Source organism: Psittacula echo, assembly GCF_963264785.1.
Source record: "Psittacula echo genome assembly, chromosome: 4".
Taxonomy (NCBI): Eukaryota; Metazoa; Chordata; class Aves; order Psittaciformes; family Psittacidae; genus Psittacula; species Psittacula echo.
The window spans coordinates 15,625,880-15,652,958 of record NC_137738.1 but is presented as its reverse complement, the minus strand read 5'-3'; the positions used below and the strand labels follow the sequence as shown (position 1 = coordinate 15,652,958).

The 27,079-nt window shown below is 40.8% G+C and overlaps 1 protein-coding gene across 1 annotated transcript; it reads left to right on the top strand.

The window, feature by feature from the left end:
- Window positions 1–25: 25 nt before the first annotated feature.
- Window positions 26–27,005, top strand: KCTD3 (potassium channel tetramerization domain containing 3; the record flags this gene model as incomplete). The annotated part of the gene is made up of 18 exons (XM_080615987.1): window positions 26–99; window positions 6,279–6,332; window positions 7,575–7,620; window positions 8,299–8,372; window positions 9,039–9,097; window positions 9,271–9,351; window positions 10,187–10,330; window positions 11,883–11,973; window positions 13,674–13,864; window positions 17,245–17,360; window positions 20,183–20,270; window positions 20,419–20,535; window positions 21,943–22,113; window positions 23,285–23,440; window positions 24,351–24,447; window positions 25,664–25,848; window positions 25,949–26,087; window positions 26,423–27,005. 18 exons carry the CDS (start codon window positions 26–28, stop codon window positions 27,003–27,005), a joined length of 2,466 nt encoding a protein of 821 aa, XP_080472113.1.
- Window positions 27,006–27,079: the final 74 nt, after the last annotated feature.

The following is a 27,079-nucleotide window of genomic DNA, read 5'->3' as shown; positions in this document are numbered from 1 at the left end:
CCGGCTGGAGCAGGCGGTGGAGAAGATGGCGGGGAACCGCGGAGGGTTCGCTGGCGCCGGGGGCGGGGAGATCATCCAGCTCAACGTGGGGGGCACCAGGTGAGCGGGTGTGGGGGGCAGGCCGAGCGGGACCGGCCCCAGGCCTGCCGGCGGGTGGTACCAGCTCGTACCTGAGGGTGTCGGAGCGAGGGGGGCATGGCGGAGGCGGCTCGCCTAGGATCGGTCCACCGCGGCTGCTGCCTCTGGCAGCGCCTGAATAAAGCTTTTGCAGGGGAGCTGGGACAGTTGGACTCGGAGACAGATACGGGAGGCATTGACAGCCCTGCGTGTTGTCTGTATTGCAGTATTGCAGGGTCTGGGGTTTCTAGAGATGTGCTCCAGGAGCACATCTCCACTCTATATATTGCTGCTTCAGGAGCACAGGACAGAGAGCTTTGCTTTGCCATAGCTTTCTAAGCATCGATCTATCTTGCAGCCTCAGATACTAAGGTGCTAAAAAGGTAGATATAATACCGCTGCTATCAATCAGAGTAAAGATTTGTAATTGAATGGACGCTGGAAGTTTAGAAGATGGCATTGTGGCAGGCTGAGATAGAGAATTGTGGGTCAGAATCTGTGTGATAGTGTAGATGTTTCTATCAGAATGCTCAGGCATGACCACTGTAGCTGGTGTGAACTGAAGTAATGTGTCTTTCTGAGTCTGTGCACAGCATGAGACAAGCTATTAGTATTAGAAGCAACTACTACTATCGCAGAAGAAGATCTTGTTCTTATAACTAAATTGTATGTTGCAGCCTTCCTAAAGGATGGTGCCATAAAATTGATGCAGAATTCCTGTGTTATAAGGAGACATTAAGAACCTCATTCAGCCCAGATAGGCTGCTTGTAACTTCCTGTCCTGGGTTCAGCAGTAGCAGTCATTTTTCTCCTTCTTAAGTAGCTGGTGCAGTGATGTGGTTTTGACTTTCAGCCTGGGAACAATGCTAATAACATCGATGCTTTTAGTTGCTGCTAAGTAATGTTTACTCTGACCAAGGACTTTGTGAGTCTCATGCTCTGCCAGGGAGGAGGGGAAGCCAGGAAGAAACAAAGACAGGACACCTGACCCAAACTAGTCAAAGAGGTATTCCATACCACAGCACGTCATGCCCAGTATATAAACTGGGGGCAGTTACCCGGAAGGGTTAGATGACTGCTCGGGTCGGGCTGGATATCGGTCAGTGGGTGGTGAGCGGTTGTATTCTCTTCCCTTGTTATTTCCCTTATCATTATTATTATTGGTAGTAGCAATAACACTGATAGTTACTGGGCTGTTCTTATCTCAACCTGTGGGAGTTACATTCTTTCAATTCTCCCCATCCCTCCAGGAGCGGAGGGGGGGAGTGGGAGAGCGGCTGCATGGCTGGCTGAGTTTAAACCACAACAGTTCTTTTTTGGCGCCCAGCGTGGGGTATGAAGGGTTTAGATAAGGACAGATCTGACCAGAGTGTGTCTAATCGTTTTTGTGATAAGCATTCATTGTTTTGGATTAATAGTGACTCATCACAATGCTGATTTATTGGCTCTCAAAGTTGTTGCTTTTGATCTCTGAGTTTCAGCATGTCATACCTTACTTACAGCTAGTATTTGCTGTGTTAGTGTTTATCAGGTGGGGGCCTTGGGCTAAGGTTCTTGTTTCATTGTACTTTGTGGTAATGACTTATAATACAATAGGCTCATTGATCATGAAACTGATCTGGCTTGTGTACCCAGTGTGGTCACCACCTCTATACTTTGGGAGGTATATAATAGAAGTGTTTAGCAATTACGCATATTTTTCCCCTCGGGTGGTCAGGCTATGGGGAAGACATTCCCACACACCTTAGCAACAAGTACAGCAGCTACTCAAACTCCGACTAAACAGATAACACAGCTACTCCAACTCCAAGCACAGCAGCTACACCAGCCCCAGTGACAAGTACAGCACCTAATCAAACCAACCGCAGCAGACAGTGCAGCTACTCCAGCTCCAAGCACAGCAGCCACACCAGCCCCAGTGACAAGTACAGCAGCATCATTTGAGAGTTCTGAAGATTTTGAATGGCCTTTGGGTAGCCTTGAGACCTGCCTGCTGATTGTGATGGGGATCACCATGTTGGCACACATAGCGTGTGTTTTATCCACGCCCATTTCATCTGATCTCAAAAGTTAAGCGGAGTCATGTTTGGGTCTTGTCTAGGATTAGACAATGATATAGAAGGACCACCAAGAGTTTTTCCCTGAGGCTGGACAGTCATGAGTGGCAGGGTGTGTGGGACAGTATGGGCAAGTATCTAGGCCAGTGGGCCCCTCCAGTGCTTTGGAAACATCAGAGATGGAAGGCAGCTGTATGGAGTCCCCAACGACAAGTTGCAGAAACTGCTGAAGGGGAGGGTGAATTATGTTGAGCCTGATGGGCCCATGACTCCTCAGGCCATCAGGGCAGAGATGCAACATATAGATGGATTCATGATTGAGGGGTGGACCTAGCAACGGACACTATTGACCAGGTTATTCACGAGTGTGAAACAAGTGCTGCAGTTAAGCAAGCTAAATGGTTAAAGCCTCTTTTGTATGCAGGATGATGGCTGAAGTACAAATATGGAGAGGCCTGGCAGATTGACTACGTCACAGCCTCTCCTGCTCTGAAAGACTGTTACAAGAGATGGAGCCCAACATCATGGACCGAATGGACTCAGCATCTTTATAGGGATTGGTCCATGCACTAACGAATAATCTTTCTCAATCTCTCTCTCTCTCTCTCTGTGGATGTATATATATGTATATATATATGAGATAAGAGTGATGGTATATTGAAAATGTGGGATCTGAGCATGATGTGAATGATATGGAATAAGGGATGGATACTGTCCTGGGTTCAGCAGTAGCATTTTTCTCCTTCTTAGTAGCTGGTGCAGTGCTGTGGTTTTGACTTTCAGCCTGGGAACAGCACTGATAACACCGATGTTTTTAGTTGCTGCTAAGTAATATTTACTCCGACCAAGGACTTTGTGAGTCTCATGCTCTGCCAGGGAGGAGGGGAAGCCAGGAAGAAACAAAGACAGGACACCTGACCCAAACTAACCAAAGAAGTATTCCGTACCACAGCATGTCATGCCCAGTATATAAACTGGGGGCAGTTACCCGGAAGGGTTAGATGACTGCTCGGGTCGGCTGGATATCGGTCAGTGGATGGTGAGAGGTTGTATTCTCTTCCCTTGTTATTTCCCTTATCATTATTATTATTGGTGGTAGCAGTAGTGATTTGTGTTATACCTTAGTTACTGGGCTGTTCTTATCTCAACCTGTGGGAGTTACATTCTTTCAATTCTCCCCATTCCTCCAGGAGCAGGGGGGAGAAGGAAGAGGGGGGAGTGAGAGAGCGGCTGCATGACTGACTGAGTTTAAACCACGACAGTTCCGTAGGCAAGACAGGGATGCTTTCAGGGTAACTTTGATGTTGGCTTGGACCAGATTTCATGTTACACTGAATAAGGTTCATCAATGAACTCTGTCTCTAAAATTATAGGCCAGTTCACCTTTTAGGTTTTTATTACAAGTGGAATCAAAAAGATGCTTCAATCTCGTAAGTAAGATCTGTTTATGAAGTGCTTATGCAGAGAACAGAGAATTAAATACAAGGCATGAATCAGGGAAGAAATAAACCTCCTCAGAGGGCTTGTCTACACAGAAGTATGAAGAATAAGGCAAGCTAACAATTGTGTGTATTTTATTTCTAGTTGAATATCTATATTCTAGGCAGCAGACATCATTTGGATGTAAGGAATAGGTAAACTGTGCATTAGTTCTTGTTACCCGTACTAGAAACCTGAAACTCTTAGTTTTGTTTGTGGAGTTGTACAAGAAGAGGAAATTGGAGCTTCCCTCTGTCTCTGACAGCAGTTATACTTTGGAGCATCTAGTACAGAGGTGCCAGTTTTGCATTTTCTGACGTGAGGTTCCCACTGCCCCCTGGGACTGCCAGAGCTTCTCTGTTGTACGCAGTTGCTCCAGTGGTTTCTGGTCTCAGCTCAGTGGATTCCTTTTCTGGCACCAGAAAACCTTTTGCAAGTTAACATTCACAGAAATTACTGTAACAAATTTAGTAAGTTCTCTTGACTTTTTATCTCCCTCTGCTTCTAAGATAACTCTAAAAGCTCAACAGACTATGAAAATGGTTGTTTTCTCTGTTCGTGTCTGTTCCCAGTTACCTGTGTTTTCTTTCAGTGGAGGCCACCCGCTTAAGGGTATTTGAGAATATTCCAGTGGGTTTGCCTGGTTGTCCTCATGCAATGTCCATCTGACCACTGCATGTTAGCTGCATGGATCCATGGATGCACTTATACATGAAAACGTTGCTAGCTGAGGTTCTTTCTGCACCCTGGAAAGAAGGGCTCTATCTTCTTGTTTACATAGATTAATGTATATGCATTAAAAGTTCTAAAGTATAGGTTAGTATGAGGTATTACTAAACTGATCCCATAGTGCTAAATCACAGACAAAAAATACTTGTGCTATCTAAACCCACTGATCAAATTGCAAGGAGATGAATGTGGAATCTGTTGATGGCTCTTTTTTCTGTCCTCTTTATTTGGGGCTTGTTATTCTGGAACATCTAGTCCCAAATGTTTTGCTACTTTATTTGACTTAGAAAATGCTAGAGTTGAACCCAGCTCTAGCTGGTGTCAAAACACCAGCAAATCTTGACATCTCTGAATAGCTGACTGTCACCCATGTGCCTAAATGCAAGCATGCATGCAGGTCAGAAACTGTGCTATAGCCTACTGAGAAGTACCGTGGAGTCCTCAAATATTTGTTCAGAGATCCTGAGCATCTTCATGGTCTTGGGAGGCTTTATTGCTTCAGAATTAATTTAAGCATTTATCATTCAGTGTTGTTTACAACTGAAATTTGTAAAAGTATCAGACAATAAAAATATTCAGCTTTTGAAGAACTTTAAAAGGACTAACGGGATGGTGCATCCATCCCCATAGTTACATGTGGTGTCTGGATTAATTTTGGATAAAATGTGTAACTCATTGTTTTCTATTATGCACACACTGTAGCATAGTTAAAGTAGTCATCCCTTAATCTTAGAGAAGGGTAGTGGTCTGTATGACGGCTGATAAAAGCTGTGCAAAAATGCAGATATACTTAGAACTCACTTTCCATTTAAATATCAAACTGCTTTGGTTCTCTTTATTTTTAATGCTTTTAGGAAAGACTTTGTGCTTGTTTGTGCTTAGAACTCTGATACTGGAGTTTTTCTGTTAAGCAGCTACACAATCCAGATTTTATGCAAAATGGTAGTTCCATACAGCCTTTGTGTTTCCCCTAGGGGGTATAAATTAATGCTTTTTGTTTAGCAGTGGAAACAAAAAATACTTTGTAATATGTTCCTGAACTGTGTGGAAAGTTGTGGAATTTTACTTTTGCATTGCCTTTTTTAATTCCCAGTAATGAAGAAGATACCGAACGTTTCTTAGTCGTGGTACTAATAAGAGGATATATACAGTCAGAGAGCTGATGTGGAATATGAAATCCTTGTCCAAGCTGTCAATCCAGTTGTATTTCTTCATGCTAAATCAAAACCAGAAGTATAAAAGAGTTCATAGGTAGTTATTATGTAAAATACTGTCTGGCATTGTAAGTAATACTATAATCTGCATTATTTCATAATATGATTCAGAGTAAATGCTTTCTTTTAACTGTTATTGCTGTTGGGCCCGCCTTGGAGGGCCTAAATAGCGACTGGCAAATAATTGAAGTTACTGTAAAATACTGACTTGAAGCTCATTGTGGTCTTTTGCCATGCACAATGTAGCACCCCTTGAGTCCTAAGTAAGAATACCATGGAGTTAGTTAAAAACATAGCACGCTATCCATTAACTTTTATTTTAGTGGCTGCTTTTTGTGTGGTTGCTTTTTTTTTTTTTTTTTTGGTTGGGGTTGGTTGGTTGTCAATTTAAATGCTTGATAAAAATCTCTAGAGTATGAGAACCCAAAAATGTAGGATTTTGGGGACAATGTATTCCAGACTTATAAAGAATGACGCTTTGGGGGTTTCTGGACAGTTGTGCTTCATGCTTAAGGACAATCTGTGCAAAGAATCTGCAACTTGCTTGACTTTGTGCAGACATTTAAATGATCTCAGTCTTCCCAAATGTGTTTGATATCAGCTTTGTAGGACAAATAAAAGATAAAATAGACTTCTTTCCAATTTTACAGGTGATTGTAAACTTGTAACTTTGGTTTCCTAGGTTCAGCACTTCAAGACAAACACTGATGTGGATTCCAGACTCCTTTTTTTCCAGGTATTTGTAATAGATATTCACATTAAAGAAACACAAATTAATAGTAATTTTAAAAAATATGATCTTCTCAGATATATATGTTATTTATTTATGTTGTTAATAGTGTCGATTTATGCTGTTAATAATGTCTTTATTCATTAATGCTTTTCCCCCTACTCAGGCAATGGGACAGATTTGTTTGAAGTAAGCTGTTATCCAAAAGGCATCTTCTGTCTTGAATGATGCTATGGCAGCTTATATGTGCTGAAAAACTCTCACTGTTTAGACATAGTGTTATGGAAATAAGGCTCCAAATCTGCAGGAAAGGAAGATGCTACTGTTTCTATACAATGTTACCACTTGTGATCTTACTGACTATACACAGTAGCACTGCCTGTAATGTTTTTTGAATTGTTTCTGTACCCTGAGTACACAATACAGAGTACAACCCACAACACAGGAGCTGTTGAATTATTGAACATCCTTCTGCTAACTTTTATGTCACTACCATTGCTACTTGTGTAGGTTGTGCTGCTTACTGCTTGTATGCTAGTAATTTTGTGCTGTAGTTGCTGGACCTCTATCATCCCAGTTAATCTGAAACATATAAAAGAAATCCTGGCATGTAAAAGGCAGGCAGTTTTGCTTCCTTACATTTAATTTTTGTACTCTAGACTTCCTTCCCAACAAAAGCCAGTAGCTGACAGAGACAGACAGCATTACCTGCTCCTGTTTCACTGAAATGTTAGGATAAATGCAGTGCCAGGGAAGCGTAACCTTCTTTGAAGCATGGAAGGAAAGGCACAAGGAGGAAGTTCCATGCTATTCCCCAGTCTCTCAAAACAAAGTATACTAAGGAGTTTGTTCTGAAAGTTATCCATGATTGGCATATTTCAGAGGTAATTGTCCAGACTCAGACGGAATCTTAAAATAAAACTGTTGACATTACTTAGTTTGCTTCTTATCTGTAAAACAAGGTTTGTGTGTTGTGTTTTCTGTAGATCTGGAGCAGAAGTACTTTAATCTCATGGGAGAGAAACTTTGAAGGAAAATTGTGTCAAAACTCATCCACCCCATTCTTGCCCAGCAAGTCCTTGCAGAATTGATAGTTTACTCTTGCTTCTTACTTCAGTAGCTTTTATTGTTTTACCAAAATGCAAGTGACAATACACAAAGAGACCAAAGGGACTGAGAGTGTTGCTATCCTGTATTTCTGTTAGTACATTTCTGAGAGATGTCTAATGAAGCTTTCCTGTGTTTCAGTTTGCTGAGTGGAAGAATTTCAACGCTGAAGGATGAAACTGGTGCTGTGAGTAGTAAACCTACTGATAACTTACTAATTTAATGTTATGCTTTCAGGTAGGTTCTCTCCTAAATAATATTCACTGTAGGTTCTAATGGGAATTACGCTGCCTGAGTCAGTCTAAACTCTCATGAAAATTAGTGACATCTCTAATTTTTTTTTCTTGGTTCTCCTCTTCATTCCAAGATAAGCGAAACTGGGACAATGTGCAGTTTTGTGCTCATTCTGCATTGTAGACAATGCAGAGACAGCAAATGTACTTTATTTAAACAGAAAAACTACTTATTGCTGTACTGCAGAGAAGTGTAATTTCTGTAAGATAGCTATTGCATATTTAGTTGATTAATCCTGATATGGAAATGCAGCTTTAGTTGGCAAATATATATAGAAAAATGGCTGTTTCAGTGAGGGTGTCTGTTGACCGTTGTGGAGAGTATAGAACTTAAAGAACATGCTTCTTAAGTGCTGTCTATTTGCAACAGTGTTTGTATATATGTCTTTTAAGAATGTTGAACTGGTGGGTGGGTGTGTGGTAGAAGGATAATGAGAGGAGAGGGCCAGAAGCTTTGGGTTATGTTTGTCTGCCACATCCTCAATTCCTCTTTCCCATGCTCAGCATAAAAAAGCATTTCAGTTGATGGTTGCTCCATAGTAATGCTAAAGCACAGTGATTTTTCCTTGCAGATATTTATTGATCGTGATCCAGCAGCATTTGCACCCATTCTAAATTTTCTTCGCACAAAGGAGTTAGACTTACGGTAAGAAGTTCTCCTTATTTCAAGTGAAAATTAATTTGATCAGATGCGTTAGTAGAAAACCTTTTCAAACGAGGATTGTTCAGTTTTACTTATCTAGGTGGGTGCCCAGTATATGACTCTGCACCCTGGTAGATCTGGGACCATATCTGGTGTATATATATGGCATGGTGGAGGCAGAAATGGTAGTGTTACATTTTGTTAGTGGATTCATAGAATCATAGAATAGTTAGGGTTGGAAAGGACCTTAAGATCATCTAGTTCCAATCCCCCTGCCATGGGCAGGGACACCTCGCACTAAACCGTGTCACCCAAGATTCCATCCAGCCTGGCCTTGAACAGTGCCAGGGATGGTTCATTTATAACTTCTTTGGGCAGCTCATTCCAGTGCCTCACCACTCTTTCAGTAAAGAACTTCCTCCTTATATCCAACCTAAACTTTAAACCACTTGTGGCAATGTATTTCTTTATTATTTCTGTATCCTTATTTTAATGAAAAGTAATACTGAGATCACTTTGAAATCTCACACATTGACATGTTGAATGCATTTGGTGGTAATTCTTTAAACTGCTAGGTAGCTTGATGTTCATATTGTGTAATATCTACTTAATATGCTAGTATTCATATTCTAAGCATTTACCTTGTCCTTGTGTTTTGTTTTTTTCTAGGGGAGTAAGTATTAATGTTCTCAGGCATGAAGCTGAATTCTATGGAATCACTCCTTTAGGTAACTTATTTTTTTAATCTGAGGTCATCTCATTTTTATTATTGTAGAAATGACCCACTTGCAAGTTCTGGGCAGTCATGACCCTGAAGATTATCAAACTTACAGAGAAGGTTAACTGAAATAATGTTTCCTAGGAAGTCAAAGCTGTGCTCATACCTGGTTTTTCTCCTTAGTGAGAAGATTGCTATTATGTGAAGAACTGGAACGCTCATCTTGTGGCAGTGTCCTTTTTCATGGCTACCTGCCTCCTCCAGGTATTTTTGAGTTAATCATCTGATGTTGTTTGCAGTCACTTACTGCTTTAGTTTGTGGGGGCAGTTGGCTGAGGTAGTTACTCCAGCTGTCAAACTATCTAGAGAAGGCTGTCCCATGGAAAGATTAAGATGTATGGTTGAATCGAACATTGTTCTGGTTCAAACCCAAGACTTTTATATGTATGCTGTATGTAATGGTATATTTAGAGTATTGGGCAGGGTGTTGTGGCATGTTAATATGAAGCAGGCTGTGTTTGATAGTAGACTAGTATAGAGATTCTTCAAGTACGTTATCAGCATGGAGTGCTTCTTTCTGAAGGAGGCTACAAGGATGCTGGGCAGGGACTCTTCATTAGGGACTGTGCTGACAGGACAAGGGGTAATGGGTTCAAACTTAAATAGGGGAAGTTCAGGTTAGGTATAAGGAAGAAGTTCTTTACCATGATGGTGGTGATGCACTGGAATGAATTGCCCAAGAAAGTTGTGAATGCTCCATCCCTGGCAGTGTTCAAGGCCAGGTTGGAGGGAGTCTTGGGTGACATGGTTTAGTGCGAGGTGTCCCTGCCCATGGCAAAAGGTTGGTAGTAGATGATCTTAAGGCCCTTGCCAACCCTAACTATTCTATGATTCTGTGATTCTAAGGTACAGTTACTTTATGTGCCCTAAGTCTAGGTGACAAATCACCACAAATGAGCTTTCCTTAACAATATGGGTACTTAAAATAGACTTTACATCAAAGTGCATTATTATTAATCCTGTATTTTGAAAGTGAATGAATATCTGTTACGTTACTAAAGTTTGTGGAGTGAAACCAAACATCTCTTTTCTTTTATAGGCATTCCCAGCCGTAAAATAAATAATACTGCCGGGCCACCATCTGATGGTAGAACTGGTCAAAACTGCTCTGAGAGTGAGATTCATGGTAGTGGTGGTGTCCAACCTACACTTGCTGGTACTGGGGGAAGTACAGTCAGGCTAGGTGAGGAATGTCAGTTCTGAACCCAAAACAAATTGCAAATGTGATCGTCACTGGGTAATAAAAGTTGAGTGACTATTTCTGGTTTCAGTCTGTTATTCTATGTTTGCCTTAATCTAAATTGTGGAATACTTACTTGAACATGACTACCTATACAGTATTTAAGGCTCACTGCTGTACGATCAAGGTACGAGGATGAGGGAAAGGCAAATCAAAGTTTGTCATGCAGGCCCCTTAGACAAATATCTTTCACTGTACTAAAGCCATGATAAAAACCAGATGGACCAATATCTCATTGGTGTTTGTTCAGGACCTCCTTCCTACTTTTGCATTTCTTTCTTGTTCCTGGTGCCTCTCTCTTGCCCTGCAAGAGTTGAGATTTTAGTGTAAAGGTAGTCTTCAGTCGTTTGACTATATAGAATACATTCCATATAAAATATATAAAACTATAAATAAGATAGGGTTGAATTCTGTCATTTTCCAGTTTTAACTTTGCAGGCAAAATGATTCTGTTAGAATTGTCATCCTCTGCTATAACCCTGTAAATTGTAGCAGTGTTCATTAGGAACTGTAGTGATAGCTCAAAGGGTAATGGGTTCAAACTTAAACAGGGGAAGTTTAGGTTAGATATAAGGAAAAAGTTCTTTACTGTGAGGGTGGTGAGGTGCTGGCACAGGTTGCCCAAGGAAGTTGTGAATGCTCCATCCCTGGTGGTGTTCAATGCCAGGTTGGACAGAGCCTTGGGCGACATAGCTTAGTGCAAAGTGTCCCTGCCCATGGCCGGGAACTAGATGATTTTAAGGTCCTTTCCAACCGTAACTGTTCTATGATTCTATGATCTAGAGTATGTTAAAAGGTGATTCTCTATCCAGATAATAGAAAAATAAGCCTTGGGTATGTATTGCTGATCCTTCTTTGTGAGTTGCTGCAGGTTTGGAAGAGAGCAGTCATGGGGAAAATGAGAGCGAAGATGCAGGCTTTGGGTATTAGTTGTTTAGTGTATCAAGGTTGAGAGCTAACTTGGGGAAGTACCATAATAACTGATTTCCAGTGCCATCCAACACTTCTGCCACACCAAATTTAGTTACAGCTTAGAAAGATGCGTGCTCCCCCTACATAATAAATGGTGGAGCTGTAGGTATTCTGAGATGCTGGAAATCTCAGTTTAACAGTCTATAACAATAATGCAGGGTTTCACCAAGTATTTGCATACAGCGTTTACAAAATACAGCATTGTTTCAACAATCCTCAAATTTTTACCAGTTTGGTAAGCTTTAAAACTAAGGCATGTATTTGCCTTTTCACTGTTCTGGACACTGCATTGTAATGGCTGAGATGAAATGTATAAGAACTTCTGTAGAAGAATTGTAATAGTTGTTAGAATTATGAGGAATAGTATTGCTAACTAGAATCTAGCTGAAAATCTTTCTTGAGAAAGCTCACTAACCAAGTTTCTGTTGCCTGTCTAGGAGAGAGCTCTATCTTATTACAGATGAGCAGAGACATCTTCTAATACCTATCACTTGACTGATTCCAGCTTTGTTGTTGTTTTTAGGATTCCCTGTGGACCCACGGAAAGTCCTCATAGTAGCTGGCCACCACAACTGGATAGTAGCTGCATATGCCCATTTTGCTGTTTGCTACAGGTACGAATATAGTTGTTTGTCAGGTTCTAGGAATCTGAAACAAAAAAACCCAAACAAAAAAACCTCAATTTCTATAAGCAAAGCAAAAAGATTGCTTTAGTCTGAAATAACAGGAGATCACTGGCATTCAGTTTGGCCCTATAAATCTTTTATTGGTGCAGATCAACTGCTTGATAGGAACTCAACTTTTGCTGCTTTTATGTTTATTTTGATGCTGTTGCAAAAGTAATGGACTCCAAAACCCATTTTAAAGCAGGCTTTCAAATGAAAGATCTCTTAAAAGAGTTCTTCCTGCTGTTTAGGTTTGAGGACATTCTGTGAAGTTAGGCTATCAAAGAACTTGAAACAGTGAGGGGATTTTTGCTGCATAAGTGACATACCTTGTCTTAAACTTCATCTTAGGAGAACTGTTAAGCACTTGCTACTTCACCTGGGTGGCTGGAAAGTGTCTAAATGTTTTGTAAGCAAACTGGCTATTTTTTAACACCTTCATATCCAAAAGCTAATTTTAGTTCACATCTGGAAAGCCTGATTTAATTGGTGTCTGGCTTTTCAATGGAAAGTAATCTTTAACAAGAGCTCTTGCTGAAAGCCAAACTAACAGTGCTGTTTTGTGGTTCAGAAACAGAAGGGAGAATAAAGAGTGTGATGTGAGTAGCTTCTTTCTAGTTACTGCCAAGCTGAAGCTATAGTTTTCTGCCTTTTTAACTATATGCTGTACTAATTTATTTGCTTAAACTTTGTAACTTAAATCACATCTAACTTGTCTGCTGTATTCACCACTGCAGTTTGGTTTGCTTTAATTTGCACTAGATGTGGCTTCTCTTGCTCTCTTCAATGTTCTTGTTTTCAATTATGTATAATATGGTCTGACTGGAGAAAGAGGCAATGATTTGCAATCATTGTCCCCTCCTTAGGATTTATATCTCTGACTGTTTCCCTTTAAGTGAATGATTCACTCATGTGAATCTCACTCTGTGGTGCTTCAGCTCCAGGCAGGATGTAGTGCTGAAGTGAAAGACTAGGACCAATGGCAAAAAAATACCAGATAATGTTTCTGCTTTCCATGCTCACATTTATATAAGTTGACTGCTGAGATTTAGTGTGCTTTAGCTGAGTTGCAAAGTATCTAAATTATTGCCTGAAATTAAAGCAGATAAATTGTGTTTTTCTGGTATTAGGTAAGTCTTTAAAATGCAGAGGGAAATGATTCTCTAAAAATAAAGCTTATAGTCAGTTCAGTATTATCTGTTTACAGTATGCCATAAACAAAAAATGTAGCTTAGTACAGCTTTATGCTTGAGCATGATTGGGTGTCTTATGTGATGCATAATTTCCAGAGGCAACTTAATAGAGATTTCTTCTGAAGTCTTAAGCTGAGCCTCTGGCGTTTGTCTAGCCCAAACTTTTGGTTTGGTCTTATAACTTATATATCAGATGTGCTTATATGAAGAAAAAGCCTAGTACAGGGGTTCAGTAGCTGCAAAGCACTGAAATAATGTGCAGAATCAGACTTCAAGGGGGGGGGGCGAAAGGCAGCTTTTGTAGACGGTAGTGCTTAACTGGAATTTCAAGTTTTGTGGCTTAGCCTGTAAGACTGGAGCAGCCAGCCAGCCAGCCATATTGGTTCAGGTTTAGACTGAGTTATCTGTTTCTGAATCTCTAACCTCTGCTTCCTGTTCCCTCCTTTGCCCTTCTAGAATCAAAGAGTCATCTGGGTGGCAGCAGGTCTTCACGAGTCCCTATCTAGACTGGACAATTGAGCGAGTGGCTCTCAATGCTAAGGTGGTTGGAGGACCTCATGGAGACAAGGATAAGATGGTTGCAGTTGCCTCAGAGAGTAGCATAATCTTGTGGAGCATTCAAGATGGTGGTAGTGGCAGTGAAATTGGTAACTATAATAGTGTGGGCTTTTTATTTTTGTGTATGTTTAACCAGGAGGAAGTCTGTGACCTTATTTTGAGGTATGTTTGATCTGCAGTGTCCTGCGTACGTTTTCACAAAGTGACAAAGCATGCTTATACTATTACAGCATATTAACTTTCTTCTCTGTCATGCTAGAGGAATCCTGTCTTAAAAAGGTGGACAATAAAAAAGCAGTCTGTTTACTGAACAGGTACTAACACTTACTGTTCAGTTTGAGGTTTTTGTGTAAGGATGCAAATTAAGAGTAAAACTTTTCCCTGGACTTGTATTAGAATCTAGACCATAGAGCAAAGGAGCTTAAGTTTCTGATACAAAAAGTTACAGATATTGAGAAATTCTGCTCTTTTCTTTCCTTTGTCATATTAAAGTCACATTTTTACATGGGGATGATGGAAAGATTTCAGTTCTCTGTCCAATGTAGTTCATAAATGGAAGATGAAAATATCTTTTTATAATTATGGTATAGAAAAAGCACTCTACTGCCCTAAGCATACAGGAATAACTGCTTGTACACCTTGGCACTAAAGGACACACAATTAGGGAGGCTTAAGAAATAGCAGGGAGATATTTCAGAAGTAAATATTCCTTGGTATTCATCTGATGGCTTGTCTGACTCTTGTTCAAATAGAGGTCAAATCTGGGAGGTAGTGAAGGGAATGGTGTTAGGAACTCCCTGTAGCCTAATTCTTGGTGTTTGAATAACCACTACTATGCCAGTAATGTTTTTCCTTGGGCAGTGGATACTGCTAACCAAGTATGACAGCAGTCTCCTTATGTGGACACTTTGCTTTGAAATTTACTGCTGAGTTAATTTGTTATTAGATGTATCTCCATACATAACTCCATGAGAATTCATGCAGTCATTAATTAAAGTCAAAAAGACAAGCATTGCTTTAAGCACTGTGCTATTACATTTCTTCTGTACTTTCTGGTTTAATTAGCTGCTCATGTTACCTAGGCATTTGCAATAAGATACATGAAGCAACATCTCAGATGTTTGGAAATGAAGTGCAAAGAGACACAAAAACCATAAGTGGGCTTCTAATAAAAACTAGAATATGCCAGTATCATAAATTTCTGATAACTCAGACTTCAACTGAACATGGCAGCAAAACTGGAGGAAGCACTTCTGCTAAACAGGCTGTGCTGCATTGAAGTGATTTTTGTGAAACAAAGGAAATCCCACTTGGGGCAGAGGGGAACAGAGAGAAAGTGCCTCCAGATTTGAATCTTTAGTCTGACTAACATTGACCAAAATGTACTGTTCCTCTTTTGGATAATAGGTCATGCTGCTTGGCTTAAAAAACCCTAAAATATGTTTGTGCTTACTAGTAATAACTTGAATAGAGTTGTCGTGTTTCCTTGTGGAGGCAGATGCTTGCAGTCCTGCTTGGTGTTAGAGATATAGTGCATTGCTATCATCTTGGGAAAGAAACTACTTGTTCCAAACAGTCATTGGGGCCTGGTGATGCCATCCTCAGAAAACAGTGTGGGCTAGCAGAATTGTGATAGGGCTGTGCCAGAGAACTCGCTTTACTTTCAGTATTACTTACATAAGGCACTGCTGCTGGATTGCTGCTGTAAGCAGTATTTTACTGAGAGGGACCCTTAAGACAAGAGCCTGTCATTATGTGTAACATTGTCTCTCCTGGGAATGGGTCTCAGGTTGTTGAGCCTAAGCAGGACTGACACTTCAAATTCCTCCAGACCATTCAAACTGTCTTCCTTGATTTCCTTGAACCTCATCGTTCTCTGGAGTAATCAATTCTAGTTGTTTCTGTGGATTTTTTATTATTGCCTTTTTCACATGTCCTGTACGGCTGAATCTTATCTGCATTGAATGATTGTGCTGTGCCATGGAAAACAGTTTAGCATCCTAATTAAAGCTAAATATATGTTGAGCTTCCTGAGATTCCTTCTCAGGGTGTAACAGAGGGCTGTTCTTGGTTGGAAATAGCACTCTGTTCATTTGAATTTGTCCAAAACAACGTTGGGAAATATTCTAGCTGTTGGGTACTCTTGTTCTGAAGACATCTGGCTGCTGCAGTTAAAGTATATTAGTGAGAAGTAATATAAGTATGTAGAGCGAGTAGTATGGAATAGAAAACTTACTAGTGAAGCTGGGCACTTGATAGTGTTATGTATTCCCAGTAGTATAGACTTTTGTACTTACTATGTATCCCCAATAGTACTGACTTTTGTACTTACTAGGCAGTAAAACTTAGCCTGGAATTACTTACAAACTAAGTTACTTACAGGGTTGTTTTGCTGGATTTCATAGCTGGCAAACTTGGAAATTATCTCAGAGCTTTGTAGTTTGCTGTAATTTTCAAACACATGGTGCAATAAATACTACCAAATGTATTATGCTATCAAAGTTTGCATTAAAAGTATTCAGATTTGATCTATGATGAGACTAGGAAGCTCTAAAGAGAGGACAGATATTAAGGTCTACTATAACCATAGCCATCAGTACCTGTCACATTCTTCTGTGTTGTGAATTTTAAGTGCAATGTTCTTGATGCCACATTTGCTTTCTTTGGAAAGCCAGCATGTGCTGGTAAGTCTTATCTTCCAGATTTTGAGTAGTATGTGATGATTGGTGAAATTGTTTTTCTATATGGCTTCAATTTTTAATAGCCTGTACTCTCTACTCATGGACTGTAACCAAACTGAAAGATGTGTAGATGAAAAGAGTAAGAAAGAAAGACACAGGCTTCTGTAGGCTGCTTATTTTTACAGGTTCAAGTATTTCTGCTAAAAAGAGAAATTTGAATGTATTCAGCTAGTGTCACACTGGGGTTGTTCAATTTTTTCCAAGAATAAGGATTAAGCCTTGTAGCTGTATTTAGTTTCTAAAATTTGTTTTCAGACTATGGCTGTTTGATTGGACTTCAAAAGAGAAAACTTGTAATACTTTAAAAGGTAACTGCAAACTAATCCAGTACAAATTTGGCTAGTGAAACCCATGAAATTACTGCTTCTTAAATGACTCTTAATAGTCAGATTCTATGAAAACAACAACAAAAAATCCTGCTTACTGGAATAGAATTTTTGGTTGTTATTTGTATTTTAATGTCCTTATAATGTATAAAGCTCTTTAAGGACTTGATGGCAATGATTGCATCAGAAGAGGTGACATCATGCTGCTATTCAGTTTAATGGAACCCAGTTTGCTGCTTGAATGGTACACTGCAAACCCAGTTTTGGCTGTTCTTTTCTTGCTACTGCAAGAAATGTGACATGATAATAGTGAAGAGATTCCATTGTTACTGTTTTTTCTCTTTATTTTAGATATGCTTCAAAGACTCTTTTTTTTTTTTTTTTTTTTTTTTTTTTTTGTAGGAGTGTTCAGTCTTGGAGTCCCTGTAGATGCTCTCTTCTTCATTGGCAACCAGTTGGTGGCTACAAGCCATACAGGGAAAGTGGGAGTGTGGAATGCTGTGACTCAGCATTGGCAGGTGTGTTCAGTTCCGTTTTCTGCTTCGGTCACTTTCAATAAGCTGGTATTTCTTCTAGTAAAAAGATAATCCAACAATCTAAAAGCATGTGTGAAATGCTTGTCACAGGGTTTTCAGCCCTGACTTGTGTCACAGAGTTTGCCACCTTCGTATCTAAGTATGTGCCTGTGAGTAGAATTTTGAATTGTTTGGTGTTAAAAAGCATGGTTTTTAGGCTTTCAGGTAAAAGAACGTGATGTGATTTAGAGTAATAAATGTCAAATATATATATATTTAAACATACATTTAAGGGATCTTAAAAGTTGTTTTACACCAGGAGACTCTTCAGCAAAAATGTACATGGATATGCTTTAAAGATATTTGTCTTGCATGTTGATGCTTCTGACTTTATTCCTGTTGTTAGAATGCATGTTAAATAGATCCTTGGAGTCTGTATGAGTCTGAGAAAACAGTTGAGCATGCATGTGAATAACAAAGCTTGTAACACAGATGGGTTTATGTCTGTGGCACAAAATCTGGATGCAGTAAGATCCCCAAATTGCCTTGCAAATCTCAAGAGGGAGAACTGACCTGAGGCTGCTGCGCTGTTTGCTGACTAAGTTCCTATTCAACCTTTAAGTGACACTCCTGCTAACAAATAACACAGATAAGAAGGATGAGATAGCACTGTTTCTGCAGCAAACATGCTAGTGTGGTCTTGAAAAGCTCTATTGATACCTTGCAAAATCTTCTGTTAAGGGACAACTTAATGCTATGTGACAAGCTGGCATTTGACATTTTCTAAAGGAGCAAGTAATAAAGAATAAAAAATTATGACCCGTTCATCATCTTTGTTTCCAGGGGGAGCCACAGCAGTCTTTCTGATCACATTCATAGTTCCTCAGTTTGACTGACTCTTCCTTTGGTGAAAGCATTTCCTATTGAAGAATAGAAAGTCTTTGAGGGGCTTATATGCCAGGATGTCCTAAGCCCAAGTTTATTTGCTTTCTGATACCCACACTAAACAAAGCATGCCTAAATCCAGCCAGTTTGAAGGTGCTTTCTGTACCTCAGGCTCTTTTGGTAGTAAGGAATAAAAACCTCACATCTTCTTATACATCTTCGTCTCCCTTTAGAACACATTCTTGTTGAAGAACTCCATAGAAGTTCTAAGTGGCAGGGTTGTACCATCTCAAATTCCTCATGAGAATACATGGTATTTGTGTAACTGCTTTCCGTGAGTTGCCCATAGCTCTCAGCTGTAGCATGTAATCATACTTGCTGCAGTGAGAGAAGTTTTGAGAAACAGAATATGCCAGTGCCCCACTGGGCATATTTTGTATATAGTGTTGCTCTGTTTCCTAATGAAAGTTCACTTCTTTGTAAGTGCAACTCTTAAATTGCCTCTGGTGTGTCCCTGTCTCTGGTGCAGAAGATAGATCTCTCCTTGTTTTGTAGTCTTTCTGACCCAGTCATTAGATCTCTGCTGTCGGCAGTATTGGGGGTCCTCTTGCTCAGACCTCTCCTTGCAGTTGCCTCCTCTGCAAGGTGATGAGTAAAGTTGTAATCTTTTGATGGGTTGCCTTTGCCTCTGTTTTGTAAACTTGTAGCAGATGGGAGAGCTTCTGTATATACCTTTGATTCACAGAACCAAAGAACAATAACAGTTTATTTTTAGCATTAGATCTGTGCTGAGTTGTGTGTGAACATAAGGAAGAAAACAGGGAGAGTGCCCCTTCCTTCCCATCTCCCATATTTATGTTGAAGTGATATTCATTTTGCAGCCTTCTCTGTAAGGATGAATGATAGGCTTAGAATATGTTTTAAGGGTTTTACAGACTACCCTTCGGTTAGGAACGGGTACTGACTTAGTGTGTGAGCTCTCTGGGATGTGGGGAAGCTTCTTTGGTTGGTTTGTTTTGCTTTTATCCAACAGTTTCATTTTAGTTATTTTGCAGATGATTTTGTAAGTCTCTGAAGTAATTGGAAAGATGCTGCTGGTTAAGGAGAAGTGAGAACTTAAGTAGTCAGTGTCCATTAAGTGAACTGACTGAAACATATGAAGTACAGAACAGTGCTATGACTTTGACCATGTTTCAGTGCTCTGGTTAAAATGGCTTTTGGCTTTTTCTTCCTCAGAGCTGAAGCAAAAAAGAAAGAATTGCTTGAGATAGGGGATCAGACCTAGGATAAGCTAAACTTTTTCTTTGCTTGAGATTCCATCCCATCTGAGGTAATAAGCACTCCTTTTGATCCTAGGGGGCAAAGACAGGGCATTCTTAATCCCTCGCCTTAAGCTGCAGACCAGTAAGTAAAATACGACAGGGCTACCTTCCAGTTAACTTGGTGTGGATGCGTATCAGAAGTGGGACATTGAAATGGCACAAGAATTCTTCCCCTCTCATTATATATCTGCTAGGGGCTGAGATCTCCATGGGGGCTGACAGAGGAACATAAGAATTGGGGGTAGAGGAACACTTCAAGAGGTCACATGTAGTTCCTTTGCTCATCAACCTCTTAAGCAATTGTCAGGGAAGAAGGGACAGGACAAAGTGTGAAGTACACTCATTTTGCATATTGGAAAAGAAATCCTTTTTTGAACATGTGGTTTAGCTGCAACGCTCTAAGTTTTGGGCCTTCACATGGAGCAGTTGTGCTAACTTGTCTGCTGAGCTCTGTAACTTAAGATCTGGTTTGGGAAAGGAATGCTGTCTGCCAGCATCACTTTAGAATGCCATTACATGTGTGAGATTCAGACCAGGACCAAACTCAGGTGTTCTTCAACAAAGTATATCAAAAAAATATCTTTTTTTTTTTTTTTTTTTTGTTTCTGTTTGCACTAGGTTCAGGATGTTGTTCCTATCACAAGCTATGATACTGCTGGCTCTTTCCTGCTGCTGGGCTGTAACAATGGCTCTATATACTATATAGGTAAGAAATGGGAAAAGGGAGGAATAAAAAGGAGGAGGTGGTACTGAGCAGCTTATTTGGGGGAGTTTAGTTCTTATCTCTTTAGTTGGTCTAAGTTGCATCAGAACAACTCTATTCAGAGTAATAAACAAATGTCTCTTCCTCACAGACATGCAGAAGTTCCCACTGCGGATGAAAGACAATGATCTTCTGGTGACAGAATTGTACCACGATCCCTCCAATGATGCTATAACAGCGCTCAGTGTCTACCTCACACCTAAAACAAGTTGGTATTCCATCACTTTCTCTTCAGTGAGAATCTGTTACAGATGAGGGGTTTTTGTTTTCTAAATGGACGTTTTCTATTGCTGCATAGCAGGGCTAAAGCCCTTGACATAAACAGTAAATTCTTCTTCAATTAATCATCTTCAAATGAATGATGAACACTAGGCATAACTGTAAATAGGGACCTGTACTTATGTGTGTGTATGCTTGTACATCATGCATTATACATTAACATATAACGTAATAGCATCCCATATTAATGATAATGTACCTTTGCTGGCTTTAAGCGTTTTGCACTTTATGAATTATATTCACTGAAATAGTTTGTGGTGAACTGGGGGAGGGGGACAACACCTAACAGCAAGGTTAAACTTATAACCAATAAAACTAAAACACATTTCTCAAAATGTGAAAAAAAGGCCACATTTTGAGGCCTTGGGGTGGCATGGTTTAGTGTGGGGTGTCCTTGCCCATGGCAGGGGAGTTGGAACTAGATGATCTTAAGGTCCTTTCCAACCCTAACTATTCTATGATTCTATGATTCTACATTTCCACGTGCAGCTGAATGATGCTTAGCTCTTGTGTCTATAGGCCCTTCTGTAAGCACGGTGCAGCAAACTGGGAAAAACATAACTGTACTGATACCAGTGACCTTTTAACTGTAGTCCTTGCTCTTGCCTTGCTTTCCCATTTGCCTCCCATTAAGTCAGAAAAAGTGTGTGGCATGCATTGACCATATCACTGTGAGGAGTGCCATATGACTTATCAATCTTGTCTTTCACTTCCAGGAAGGAGGAAAGAATGGGAGAAAAAGTGTTGTTAAACTGTTGAAGAGTGTAGTATGGCAGTAAACAAATGTTGAGGTTTTTTAGTGGCAAGATGTCTTCTCTGTTCATGGGAAAACAATCATAGAATCACAGACTGGTTTGGGTTGGAAGGGACTTTTAAAGCTCATCCAGTTCCAGCTCCCTGCCACAAGCAGGGAGACTTTCCGCTAGACCAGGTTGCTCAGAGCCTTGTTCGGTCTTGCCTTGAACACTGCCAGGGATGGGGCAGCCACAGCTTCTCTGGCACCCTGTGCCAGTGCCTCATAGCGAAGAATTTTTTCTTAATGTCTAATCTAAATCTCCTTTCTGTGAGCTTAAAGCAATTTCCTTCCTTGCAAAGAGTCCCTTTCCCTGCATATTTCTTGTAGGCCCCTTTTAGGTACTGGAAAACAGAAGGTCTCCCCAGAGCCTCCTCCAGGCTGAACAAGTAGTAAGTATAGTAATGGGTAAACTGTGTTTAAAATAAGTATCTATCTTACTGTGGAAGCTTGGAAATACTGTTTTCTACTGCCTCGTTCCCTGGCCCTAGTAAGCCAAGCTTTCATTCCGCAGGGGAACAACTGTGTTCTTGCTTGCTTTAGGTGTAAGTGGCAATTGGATTGAGATTGCATATGGCACCAGCTCTGGAGCTGTGAGAGTGATTGTACAGCACCCTGAAACAGTTGGGTCTGGGCCTCAGCTCTTTCAGACCTTCACAGTTCATCGAAGTCCTGTTACAAAGATCATGCTCTCAGAGAAACACCTTGTTTCAGGTAATCTTTTCTGTGCACAAATGTGTATTGGTGGGTCTCTCCTCCTCCTGAGCAATGAAGCATTTTTATGCATTGCTTAATAACTTGCATTGCTCCCACATATGATAGAAATTAGTTGGACAGATTTTGCGGGGAGAGGAAAGGTGTTAGATTGGCTTGGATCCTCTTTCTTAAAGTAAGCATTCTTCAGAGCCTTTAGCCGTTAAAAGGCACAGGTTTTATTTGGCCAGATACTGGAACAGCTTGCGCTTTTGTTTGTATCTTATTCCAAGGCTGCCATTTGTGGAAATAAAAGGGGTTGTAAACAAATGTATCCCTGTCAAGTCTTACTGTTGTGGGCAGATCCTTTAGGACTTTTCTTCTTTTAACAGCCTTTCAGGAGCTTTCTGGGTTGCAGCAAAATGTGCACCATCTCCTCTTGGGCCCTAGAAAAAGCTTTCCTGTGGCTTCAAAGGGCTGTGTTTCTTCTTTTCTCAGTGTTTCCTGTGCTATCCTATTTGTCCTGTCTTAGACTCAGGAAAGTGCCTTGCTTTCAGGGAAGAAGCAATCACTCCTCCCTCTGTAAGAATCTGTTTCACCCAGAATCCATCAACCAGATAAGATTTACTTTTTGCTGCTATCCCTATATCTTCAAAAAAGGAACAGGAACCATAGTATCCAATTATACCCCAAACAAACAGCCCAGAGGTCAGCTGTTGCCTTGTAATTTGATGCTAAACTTTCCATGCCAGTAAAAGGCACATCTGTATGTAGAAACTGAATAACTAATGAATGAACTAGAAGAGCATTGCTGTGTGATGAGGGTTCTGCTGCCAGGCTGCTCTCATGACATGTCTTGTTCTAGTGTCTGCACAGAGAAGATGGAAGCATGCTGTAGGCTACTGGTGGTGACTCAGTCAGACCTTAATGTTATGTTCCACCTGGCTCAGTTTTTCTTGAACTTCTGAGGGAAGAGAGAAAACTAATAGAAAACAGGACATCAGCAACAATTTGTGGATTGCTAGATAATGCAATCCATTTTGCATGTCTGGAGATGCTATGTAGGCTGATATTGCCTAAATTCTGCTTGATTGCTCAGTCTTGAAAAGCTATCATAAAGAAATAATTAGAGTTGATCTCAAAAGTTTTGTCATCCCATGTAAATGTTATTGTCCATTTTTTTCCTTTCTAGTTTGTGCTGATAACAACCATGTACGGACATGGACTGTGACTCGATTCCGAGGCATGATCTCAACTCAGCCGGGCTCAACACCTCTTGCATCATTCAAAATCTTATCCCTGGAGGAACAAGAGAGTCATGGCAGTTACTGTTCTGGAAATGACATTGGTAGGATGCCTTTTGAATTCGCTGTGCTGAGCCTATACATTCACTGGTCTCATGGAGGTTTAAACAGACCTTCAACCCTGTAACACACAAGTCAGTTGATGGGTGTGAGCTGTTATATACTGCTCTCCCCTTGAAACCATGGAAGGAATCTGTAAGATTCACCTGAAAATACTCATTGTTCAGGCTGTATAGCATGAGTACACTTAAAGGGCTTACTCAGTAGGTGAGAAAAGGGGAGGAAAAACTTTCAAACACAGATACTACACCTTTTCCTTGAGCAAACTGATGTAGCATTTCACTTTTGGTTTAGAGAATGACAGAAAACACAGGAGACTGTATTAAAGCAGATGAGCATAGTAAGGGTTTGAGTCTGCTGCAAATGCCATTTCACTGTTCAGTCAAGGTTAAATGGTGCATGTGAGAAATACTGAAATGAATTTGAAGTTGTGACAAAGTTTAGTGAAGCCTTGAAACTGCAAATATAAATGAGGCTAGCATATTGCTATAGCAAGCCACTGAAGGAATGCATGTCAGTAAATATGGGTACACAGGTAGTCTAGATTCCTTTGTGTTCTGAGTCTTGCAAATGAACCTTTGATGACGAGGATGCCCAATGAGCACAGGGTGAGGTCAGTACTATGGCAAGAAATCTAGGGTTTGCACTGACACCATAATTCCTCTAGGAACATGCAGAAAATTTAAGAATGGGTGACCTTTAAAGCAAAAGAACGAAACATACTTGTATTTGTAGAGGCTTCTAACCATTGGATAACTTGTTCTAATATTCATCTTTGGTTCCCTGGTCCTGATGCTGTAAAATTGCAGTGGTCATACTATTATGAGTTTGGGTCTTCAGGAATGTATGGAGAAGAGAGCGAGGGAATTAAAATGATCTTTCTTTTCTCTCTAGGACCCTTTGGTGAACGTGATGATCAACAGGTTTTTATCCAAAAAGTTGTTCCCATCACTAATAAACTGTTTGTAAGGCTCTCTTCAACTGGGAAAAGGTACCTCCATGATTAGGGTTTTAAGTGGTAAAGGAGCAGAACTGTTCAAGTGGTGGTGGGGGTCTCGCATCCCTTGGGGATGTGTGCAGTTGCACTTGGCAAGCTTCTAATATGCTTGACAGGTTTGGCTGAACTCTAGTTTGTGTGCTAGTAACAGAACTGTACTTAATGATCTACTGTAACCTGAGTTCACTAAGCAGACATTAATGTGCCTTTACAGAATATGTAACTCAGTTATGGTACCATGTTAACATTACAGAACTAATGCTGAAGTTGCTGGTGGCAGGGATTTTGCTACTCACATAGGTGGACAGGGAAGCAGTTTCTCTCTTCCTTTCCACTTGTCTTTGAAGAACCTAGAAAGGTCAGGTATATAATTACTTAGACTTGGCTTTGTAATATTCTACTACGTTGCTGCCAGTGTAGTGAGAAATGTTGCCAAGTTGCTTTTTTCATGTCAGGCTAGGAAGATGGCAAGAGATCAGTAAAGATGGTGCTTCTCAGTTCTATGCTGCTTATTATTATTGTATTTCTTGCCTAGTAACTTTGAGTCTGGGTGAAAATGTTTATGGCTTTACACTATTGGTATCTGAATTGAGGGCAGATTACCCCTGTAAAAAGCTCAATGCAAGGAGCCAGTAAAACAAATCACCCAGAATGTGTGAGGTTCTGGTGTGGAGTCTGGCTTAACAACTTAGTTTTGGGGGTCCTTTTCATCTTACTCCCCCCATAAGCTTCTAAAATAATGGGGAGAAAAGCAACTGAGATCTGCCATGTTAAGTAATACTGCAGTTGTTATAAGACAAAAGTTATCTGTATAGATGACGTTGGATTTATCATCCTTGGATTTTTTTGCATACCTTTTATATGGTTAAATGTGCTGTTTCTGCAGGTTGGTTTCCTAAAGTGTTTAGCATACGAAGGGACTACTTGCTGTCAATCTTGAGAGCCTTAGGTTTCTAATCATTGCAGATTGAAAATGGACATAGAACAAGTGGGGGTTTCCTAATAAACAAGTAGTAAGACTGCAGATACATTCTGGGGGAAGGTCCACAGCTAAGCAGCATGCCAGTCATGCAGGAGAAAGAATTTTGTCTGGAAGAAAGGTCCTTTTCTGATGGCAATTTCAGTGCTTTCTCAGAAACTTAAACCAGTCTTGACTTTACTGGCCAGACTCTGCAGTTGTTTTGGTAACTTAAGGTTTCTCTTCCTGTAGGATCTGTGAGATCCAGGCAGTGGACTGTACTACTATCTCCTCATTTACTGTGCGAGAATGTGAAGGATCCAGCAGAATGGGCTCCCGGCCACGCCGCTACCTCTTCACTGGACATTCAAATGGCAGCATCCAGATGTGGGACCTGACCACAGCGATGGACATGGTTAATAAGAGTGAAGACAAGGGTAAGTTGTGTTCTGCCAGGACTGTGGTGCAGTTCTTTTTCTGTCCACATGTATGTGACTACAGGAAATGGACTTGGGCACTAAAAGCTGTCTCTTTCAGATGTTGGCGGCCCCACAGAGGAAGAGCTGCTCAAATTGCTTGACCAATGTGACTTGAGTACATCTCGTTGTGCCACACCTAACATCAGCCCTGCTACCTCAGTTGTTCAGCCAAACCGGTTGCGGGAATCTAATTCTAGGTAAGTCACCAAGGGTGGCGCTGGCTGTGGACACCAAAGTTTACCTTTAGGTAGGCAAAGAGGGGTTTGGTGACTTGAATGCTGTAGCTGAGCCCCTGAATCCATGCCCTCAGTGTCAACCAACAAAAATCAAGGTGTGTATATGTAGTTTATATGTAAAGAATCCCATGAGAATCCCAAGTGATCTGGAAGCCCTTGCATGGGAGTTGTGATGAGTATATTGCTATTGTAGTGGGAGTTGCAGTGGTGGGTGCGAGCAGGGTGTGTGGAATAACTGACTCCTATTCTCAGCCTAACATCTGTTGTTTTCATCCTTGGTTATTCTCCTTCTGAAGTCTCCAATTGCAGCACCATGAAACAGTCCCTGAAACAGCCACGTATGGTTCTGTGCGGCCATACAGAGAAAGTCCCCTGTTGGCAAGAGCAAGGCGGACGGAGAGCTTCCACAGTTACCGGGACTTCCAGGCTTTTAACTTAACCAGCAAAAGCCCAACAGAAAAGACAGCTGCTGCAAATGGGAATTCCAGCCAGCCAGAGGCCAGGAAGGTGACAGTGGAGGGCAGTGTAGCTGAGAGGAAAGCAGTCCTGACCACTGCACTTGAAGTGCGAAGCACAGGTGGGACAGATGCAGGTGGGTGTTGCAGTACAGAGGTTCACCATCTCCCAGAGAGTTCTCTGGATCTCAAAAGAAGAGGAACAGAAGAGGAGAGTGAAGCCAAAGTAGAAAGCAAAAAGAAAATGGGGTTTGAAGGAGCTGGCTTCCTGGGAAGGAAGAAGGTCCCTCTCCTGGCCTCTGCACCAGTCCTTGCTGAAAGTGGGCCTGAATTACCTGGGGCAGCTTCTCCATCACCTACAAAGACGGCTGCTTCCCCACGCTACCGTAAGAACGACTCATCCTGCCAAGACTATGGCCTGTGAAAATTTGACTGGTAGCAAAGATAAGGTGCAGGTGCCCTCTGGTTGGTAGCAGGAATAACATTATTACATGTTGT